The sequence below is a fragment of the Salvelinus fontinalis genome, chromosome 6 (genome assembly GCF_029448725.1).
Source record: "Salvelinus fontinalis isolate EN_2023a chromosome 6, ASM2944872v1, whole genome shotgun sequence".
Classification (NCBI taxonomy): Eukaryota; Metazoa; Chordata; class Actinopteri; order Salmoniformes; family Salmonidae; genus Salvelinus; species Salvelinus fontinalis.
The window spans coordinates 40,770,663-40,779,996 of NC_074670.1; the positions used below are offsets into that span (position 1 = coordinate 40,770,663).

General features: G+C 38.4%; 1 protein-coding gene across 1 annotated transcript; it reads left to right on the top strand.

The window, feature by feature from the left end:
• Positions 1–3,140: 3,140 nt before the first annotated feature.
• On the top strand, positions 3,141–8,904 carry LOC129857837 (NK1 transcription factor-related protein 1-like). Its single transcript, XM_055926470.1, has 2 exons — positions 3,141–3,851; positions 5,735–8,904. The coding sequence occupies exons 1-2, from the start codon at positions 3,413–3,415 to the stop codon at positions 6,448–6,450; spliced, it is 1,155 nt and encodes a 384-aa protein (XP_055782445.1). The 5' UTR covers positions 3,141–3,412; the 3' UTR covers positions 6,451–8,904.
• The last annotated feature ends 430 nt before the right edge of the window (positions 8,905–9,334 follow it).

Genomic DNA, 9,334 nt, shown 5'->3' on the forward strand with positions numbered 1-9,334 from the left:
ATTAGAACTTCTTTCGTAGCTAGACGAAAATCCCCACAGGACGCTGTGACGCCAACGGCAGACAAAATATGGTTTTGCATTAGTTTGCCAGAAACACTCGGTTACCAAATTTTACTGAATGTGGCCCACAGTCTTTGATATTATAGTGAAAAACTGTTGTTGTTGTTACTATTATTACCATTAACAGAGTAAGTGAGGGAAGGCTACAATATTGTCTGAAGTCTGAAGCAAGATTTGGTGATATTAACATACCCACTATAATTCTTCTGGGCCCTATGGAGCAAGAAACGGTATCATCTGCAATACATTTCTAAGTTTCTAATTATCCTAATTATGATTCATTCATTTGATCAGATTAATTTAATAATCTAGAGGCAGAGCAGAGCTCATTAACCTTAATTAAGATCATTACTGAGTAAGATTCTCTCTCCCTCCATGGTGATTTAAATCTTCTAGTGTACCTGACACAACTTGGAGTCGCAGTGCTCTCCCTCTCTATCATCCCATCTCTCTCAGGGAGCCATGCCAGTCTCCTTCTCTCTGCCATGCAATCTCTCACAGGGAGCCATGCCTGTCCCACTCTCTGCCATACCATATCTCTCACTGGGAGCCTGGGCTCTCTCAGGATTGGCCTTCTCATGTTCGGTATTGGATGCTGACTGGGTGTTGAACATAATTTTTTCAGTGTCTGATTTGGGTATTTGTATTTATTCAGATTGTAAAACACATGGGTTAACCATCTTATCAAGGGTATATAATTTGAAAGACTGCTCATACAAGTCTGTGTATTCTATCATTATGTGGACTCTTTAACCTTATGAATGCTGCTTACTAGTGGGGGAGTCAGCATACATGTATCTGACATGGAATACAGATTTAAATGGTTAAATCTGCTCAACTCATTCAGTTTGGTATAATCAGATGTAAATTGATGTTCTTTACAAAACACAGATCCTGCCCTGGACCTGAACATTTTGCCATGGACTTTCGAAGATGGAAGAGCCTGGTGCATGTGACCCTATTTATTCAGCTGTTTTTATAACATTGGTGGGGTTGGGGTGTCTGTGGAAGGGCCAGACTGGTTTTTCATGTTGACAGATGACTCATTTTGCCGTTGAAGAAGAGAGAGGCTGTTGTCATGAGATTTAACTTGAGTGATTAATGTACGGATAACTGGCAGGTCACTGTCGGTAATTTACGGGGCCCTTTCAAAGTTCAGTGGAAAAAGAGGGTCTTGAAAGACACTATTTACATGCAAATTATCGAGCGTTATACGTCTAAACGTGGAGAATGGACTCTGAGGCAACGTGGAAATAGTAATTATGGAACCACGTCCCCCCAATCTGTTCGACGGGACAGCAGGACCCGCGGATGCTGCAGTAGAATTAATTGTGTATATTCAGATCAAGAGGTTGGACCACAAGGGACACATGAATGCGTGTCATAGTATGCCTACATGGGAATATGAAAAATAGGTGTTTTGTTTTAGGATAAAATCAGTGAAAACATATTCAAAGTTATAACGAATGTTTTATATGTTTTTCGATATCAGTGGTGTTTTGTGTGCCATTGGCGAAGGTGATCTGGGTTAAAAGGAGGTGGCAGCATTGTGGCGGCAGCATCTTAGCTCAAACAGGGAAGAAGAGCTTTAAAATATTTCAATATGATGATGTTACAATGATGATGCTTATAATTAGGCTATTGTTGTTTATTACTAGCCTATGTAATCATCATCATTATTAACAAATGTAAAGAGATATCAGGGAGAAAGTTTTTGTAGGGTATCATCACACCTTGGGGAGAAAAAGTTACATAAAAATCGATATCAGTTTTTCCTTTATTCATCCAGCAAATAAAGTCCTAGCCAATGATGTGTTTGGTCCTAATTTATAAGGCAATTATGAGCGTATTTAGTCACAAACTTCGAAAACATAAAGAAAGAAAGACGCGACTAACCACTGTTGGGACACGGCATAGATCCGATGAAAATCGAATAGTTGTTTAATTACAGCTTGGCCGTTGTGGACCCTGCTCTGGAGTCTGCATCAGCAGTCAGTCAGCCTCTTGTAGTGGAGTGGAGAGCAGGGCTGGTTCCCAGCCAGCTCCACTGACCTGGGCTTGCCCTCTTGATATAATAATCATGTTCATTCCTATCAAAATTACAGCTGATTGTTTTACCCATTATTTTCCCCAACTTTTAATTTCTACTGCCCAAATGATCATTGCCCGCAGTAATTGCAAAGAGCTGACCTTGTATGTGAGTGAAATCCAATTTTGTGAGGCTTGGCACACCTCTTTTTCTTCTTCCCTTTTTATGATGTGCCATATTCTACTGTTTTAAGGAGTGCATAAAATGAGAGTAAGTAGAATTTTAAGGTCGAGATTAGAATAAACACGTCTTTAAATCAAAATCAAATGATTTTGTCTATTATTTTTCTGGCATAATATTTACATCTCAGATTAGAAATCAATATTTCACTGAAAGGGGTATTACTTAGTTTATTCAATGCATAATTTAATTTTGGAAAGTGCCCTGTAATTTGCCTTAAAGATAACGAATCTCTCTCATCTGAACTTTATCAAGCGAATGCAATGAGTTTAGGCTAATGCTTGAATGGGTAGCTTATAAAAAAATAACAATAAGCCTAATAATAATAATAATAACAATAGCCATCCCTTACAGATTTTATACTGAAAACCTTAATTTGCAATGGATCACTGAATACTGATAAAAAGTTAGATCATGGCCTTATGATATTGTAAATACTTTATAAAACAATAAGTATCACAACCACAAAGTGGTCGATATAGGCGAGGGAGAAAGGAAAAATAAGCCTATTTAGATCATTTCCAGTTCAGTGGAGTTGAAACTGAGCTGACTGCTGAGTATATCACGAACCGCATCATCCCTCACTCTCCGTGCGCCTCTGTTTCCTCTCACGCGCGCATATGGAGATAATAGGCTATTATAGGCATGGGATTAATTCGTAGCAAATTACAACCCACAGTTGAATATGAATGCATAAATAAGGCGTAGCTTGTGTCTAAGTTTTGGCGACGAACGGGGTGTGGGGGGGGGGGGGGGGCGAGGTGTGCATGCATGACAAAAACGTTGGCGGGTCCTGAGGGGATGGTTCAAACCCAAAAAAGGAGTTGAGCAAGGGAGACTAACATCCAACAGTGAACCATCACCTCCTACCAGCCGTGTGTAACGTTGACCAGAGCAGTGCAGCCGTAGAGGGGTGGCAACGCAAGCTGTGCAGGAATACCGCACCAGACATTAGACTACTTTTCTCAAATTGTATGCGATATTATGTCATCGGTTGAAAGATAAGCTTAAATTTACTGTCTTGGTGCTAAATCTCTGATAGTTCAGAAGAAGAGAACGTACTCTTCCGCCTGAAGAGAAGTCATGAATAGAGAGAGGGTTCAGGTGGGAGATCTCTCAATCGCTTCTCCGCTGGCGTCTTGTGTGGCTGCCCAAACAGCGGTGATCGTCGTGGCCGCTCCAGAAAGCATGGACAATCACTGCGAGAAGCGGCTCTCTGACAACGAACTGTCGGTGTTTTCCTGTCCCGGCGGTATAGACATTCTGCAAGGGGACAGTCGAAACAACTCTCCACATCAAGAACCGGCTCCGATAGCAATTCCAACGGTTCACCGGACCACCGCGTTTTCTGTTTTGGACATTTTGGACCCAAATAAGTTTACGAGCAAAAAGCAAAATCCTAACCGGACCGGCAGTGAATTCGCCTTCGGGACAGAGAACCGTGGAGGTGACGACTCGAATCATGCTGTAGATCAGAAATCTTATGCAGAAGACTATGAATGTAAAAAATCTACAGCACTAAGTAAGTGTTTGTGTCTTTCTTGGTGACATTTGGTTTTCCAAAAGTGTTGTTGTTTATGATGTAGGCCTACTTGAATAGCCTACATGTTTCTGAAAAATCTAATTTAGGTTCGACATATAATATACATTTTGTTATCTTAGATGTTATGCTTCAGGAAAACGCTCAATTACTTAGGATATATAATGTCACCTATTAGTAAAACCACGTTTTAGCCTATTTGTTTTGATCATGACAAGACAGAGAACTGGATGAGTGTTCGTCTTATTAGGTTAGCCTATGTCTTTGAGGTTAGAGGGTCCTGCAAGTTGTTTTGGATCAAGGAGTTCGTGAAATTGTATTTTCCACATCTAACTTTGCATTCTATATTATGTAACTCTATTTCTGCTCAAATAGATTTTGATTCAGAAATAAATGTGATAATATCTGAGGTTAAATTAGGTTATATGATGTGGAATATTCTAGCCATGCACACATTCCCTTAGGCTACCCCAGAGAAAAAATGCATGCAATCTCTTTCTTCTTTTTTTACCCTTCAATTACATTTCATTAAAAGTGCTTTGCAGGATAATGGCGAAAATCGCCCCAGAGTGACATTCGGAACGTGGCTAGTTCGATATCCTATTATCGAATTGAGTAGCCTATCTCGTTCAGGCAGCTTGCCTGACTCTCCTTCAACATCTTAATTATAATGTCAAAATTCGGATAATTACACGATTAAACCCGATTATTATTATTATTAGGGTAGCTATTGATCCCACAAAAGAGGCATGAGATTGATATTGTCTGCCGATATAAGATAAACACAAATATTGCCCCCCACTGTCATTTTTTTAAACGAAAATACAAGGAACAAACATTGATCTCCGTAACCACTTTATAGGGTTTGCATTTAAAATATCAGTCAGAGAAGAGGACTACCAGCCATATCGACCGGGTGATTTGTTATGGACTGCCTAAAATAGACAAACTAACAAACCAAAAAACATTATTCTTAAGATTATAGGATCACATGAAGAGGGTTTAGCAAATTGCCAAAATTGTGTCAACAAACAATGCTGAAGATGTGCAGGCCTTAATGGAAAAAAGATTCCCCTGGATGTATAAGTATTGTTTAAATCATGCAAAAGTAGGCTAACGCAAATATTTGGTTGATATAAGAAATTGTAATAATTTGTTTTGTTATACGATGGCGCGTGTGCGTAAAAGTGATGTGTGGTAGGACTTCTCCTGAAGATAATTGAAAGACAATTTTGTTTATTTAACTTGCACCTGGTTATGGGGTATAATGGTCATATATTAAAACAAACTAAATTAATCTAAAAAGTTTGAGAAACAATACGCCTATCCTTATTGAACAATTTAGGCCTACTGTAATGTAACATAAATGGATTTAAAAAATAGATAGTATTGTTAGAATATTTAGTATGCCTATACTCAATTAGAGTAAAGATTTTCCAAAATTATTAGGCCTCAAGTATTTTTCCCATAAGGTGTCAAAGTAGACCATATTACAAGCAGGTTTTCAATATTTCATTGATAGACTTTTACATTTTTACGCAGAGCATTATTTATGCATATATATGCTACTGTAATAAATCCTTACGCTACAGCATTAGACTACATAAATGCACCAGGTGGAGATAAAAAACACAGTTTATCTTCATAAATACAATTGTATGAAGGTGAGAGGATAGATAGAGGATAGAGGAAAAAGTTATCCATTACGCATTAGCTGGCATGATTCTTCATCACTATTTCCTTCAGCAATATGTTAATTAGAATATGCTTCTTGGTAAGTTATTGAATATTATCTATCTAAATGACTTGGACTTTGTGATTCTTAATTTGAAAAAACTCAATTGCAGGTCTTGTTTTCTTTACAGATGAGGGGCTGGTGTACAGATCGGACGAATGCGAGAATGATTTCAACAGAGACTCCCACTCTGACAGCGAGATGCAGGATGACTTGTTTAGTGAGGAGAGCAGCAGTGGCCTGACTGAAAATACCCAGGGGGAACTGGGCCACCATGAAGACGACGACAAGGAGAGCAAGAGCCCAAGAAGTCCTGACGGACAGCAAACGCAACAGTCAGGGTCGAATGGACAAAGTCATCAAGGAAAGCCGAAGCGAAAGCGCTCTGGCTCCGATTCAAAGTCGGGTAAGCCCCGAAGGGCCCGGACAGCATTCACTTACGAACAACTTGTTGCACTGGAGAACAAATTCAAATGCACCCGATACCTCTCCGTGTGTGAGAGGCTAAATTTGGCACTGTCACTTAGTTTGACTGAAACTCAAGTCAAAATCTGGTTCCAGAACCGACGGACCAAGTGGAAGAAACAGAACCCTGGCGCAGACACCAGCGCCCCGACGGGCGGGGGGCCGAATGGCCAGAGCAATGGACTAGGGGGCCTGAGTCCGCTCAGCCCGTCTCCTCCCATGAACGGCCATCTGTCAATGCACACGAGCTATGGTCACGGGCCAGGTGGGTTAGTCTGCACCACCCAATTACCCTTTCTGCCAAGTCATGCGGTACTGTCACCTTTCATGTTAGGATCTCAGACCTACGGAGCGCCTGCGTTTTACACTTCACACCTATAAAGACATACGTGTGGTTTTACGCCCAAACATTATGTTTTCAGAGGCGTCTTAAATTAACCGATATTATCAAACGAATTGACTCCAATGAAATATTAACTTAATAACCATATTACACGTATGGTTTAAGAGAACTAATGACATGCCCTTACCTAAAGACTAAAATGCACTTGACGCAAGATGGGCAGAACTCTGATGAACATTTCATGTTGCTGTTTCGTCAAGGACATTTAATGCTCGAAGAAAACGTACCTTTACCAAGGGAATAATATTTTTATTATGCTAATGTTCTATTTGACTTTTGTTTTTCATTTTGATAGAATGTGAATACTCGTGGTCAAAATGTATATAGGCCTACAAATGTTGACAAATATATGTCTAGCTTCAAATTTCGAATGCAGTTCATGAATCTTAGAGAGTTGAAAAAATACATGTAGGCCTATCAATATCGTTCATTTACATCTGGAATGGCTTGAAATTTTGTAATTACTGTGTAACTAAACTGTGAAAGTTAAATATGATTGTTTTCATATAAGTTGTCGTTACTAATTTATTTCATATAGTTACCTGAGAACATGTGGCTGTGATGAATGCTCACTTAATCTGGATTCGTCTTTGATAAGACAAAGTAAAATAATAATAAACTATAGGCTACCATTTACAAACGAATAAGCTACTTTAATATGAATATTCAATTGATCCTGTTTCAATCAGTCGATAATTTTTTTCCCTTTTCCTCCAAATTAAAGACATTTTGGAACTAAACAGAGTTTTTCCCCCCTTTTTAAGAAATGTTTAACTCTTATTTGACCAGTTATTTATGTTGGTCAACCGACGATATTATGTTGCATTTGTTTTCTAACAAAAAAGCTATAGCCTATATTTAATGTTTTTTTGTGCGGAAAAGGTATAGTAGATATAGAAAAAATACAGTAGCCCAACCATAGGCCTATTACTGGATCCGTCATGGCGAATATCTATAACGTAACTTTTATTAATTAAATTGAATTACTTAATGGATTTATTAATATAGGTTTTATTGATACGAAATTTGACAGCGGCTATCTGAATCAATTTGATGAGGAAAAACACTCACTGGTAACTTAAACGGCATCCCTGTGTAAAAGAGGGATTTTAACTTCATAACTATTGAGAGAAACGAGTTTCATTGTGGGAGAACGTCATTGCCTTATGAATGATAGATACAGGCTACTAAATGCGCTTGTGCATAAAACACCCCTTATAGGTTATAGAATATTTGAATGAGTTCATAATTAAAAGTCTAACAAAAACACATGTGGTGATTGAATGTATTTAATTAAGCAATTTCATTTTTTTCCCCATCTGGGATCAGGAGACGAATTTGAATAGGGCCACTTTAGAAGTGCAAAACATCCAGTCAATAGTGCACGTTTTGCACTATCGATGCAAGTTGTAGGGTAGGTATATACAATATTTAAAACTATAGTTTCGTCGAGTTTATAAGGACAAAAGTGACATTGATACAGAATTTATTTATATTCCTTTTGCACCTGATGACTATTTCGCTTCGGATCATAGTCTGTATTTATACAGTGATGAAATGGCACATGCCAGCCATTAGGGAACGTGCTCCTGGAACCATTCTAGAATTTCACATGTAGGTATGACTAAATACAAATGGATTATACGATGTAGCCTAGAATATAACCTCCACTTTGTAGATAGTCTAAACAACTTTCCAGATTTCGGGATTATTTGGAGCATGGGACATTTCTTGCAGACGCACAGACCCGAACAAGGCGTTGCAGAAAATAGCCTATGGAGTGTGTAATTTTTGTTATCTGACAGCTGTTTTTATCAAGTCTTAGGATCTTGGAGTATCTTGTTGGACAAAATGTGAGTTTTAAGGGGTTCATTATGTAAATATTAAATTATTTTCAACACGTTTTGCAGTGGAATCATTAAATTCCCCTCTGCATTGGCGAGCGCACTGCGCGACTCTTAGAAAAAAAAGTTCTGGATAGAACCAAAAAGGGTTATTTTGCTTGACTCATATATGGCACCCCTAAAGGTTCTATATAGACCCTTTTGTAAGGTTCTTTGATCAGAACCCCAGGGGTTCTTATTCACTGAACCAAAATTGGTTCCATATAGAACCCTACCAATTTCGGTTTTATATAGAACCTTAAGGGGTGCCTTGTATGAAACAAGCATAGAACCTTTTTTTGGTTCTATCCATTTTTCTAAGAATGTGTGTCACTTAGGCTATATGTCGCTAAACATGGAATCACATGGCCTATCCGTCTCTCTGTTGCCGCCGGTAATTTCAGAACAAAGTTGCCTACAAAGTTGCCAATGTCTTTGCAATTGATACAAACAAGCAACCTGATGACTGCATTAAAAATATAAACAGTAGGCTTATAGGCCTATTTCATATTGAAAAACATGTTCAATAAATTACGTTCAATTTTGCTACTTGTAGGCTATTGTCTATATTTTGTCTCAATATATTTCATAATGTGTAACCTAACATGTGCGCGATGATGTGCCAAATCGGGGATTTACTGCATTTTTATTGGATACGCATTAGAATAAGCCTTCTCAATATTTGCAACCATAGGTGGTAATATCTCTGTAGGATCAGATCCGTCTTCAGTATTGTGAAATAATTACAATGTTAAGGACATATCTGATCCATTAGCAACGTTCTCTTTCTTTCTTTCTTTCTTTCTTTCTTTTCTAACTTTCAATCATATCAGTATTGACACATGCTCCAACAATGTACTTAGCGACCTTTCTCTCCAAAAGTGGCTCCCGGAATTAGGCCTATAACTAAAGCGGACATTGCCATTGGCTGCACAGAGATCCATTATGATAAATCCCAACAGTGGAATTTGAGAAGCAC

Bases quoted from the DNA above. Each gene is read 5' to 3' on its own strand.
- LOC129857837 (XM_055926470.1), top strand. From the start codon at position 3,413: ATGAATAGAGAGAGGGTTCAGGTGGGAGATCTCTCAATCGCTTCTCCG. The intron at 3,852-5,734 runs GTAAGTGTTTGT...TTTTCTTTACAG, and splicing joins TAAAAAATCTACAGCACTAA to ATGAGGGGCTGGTGTACAGA.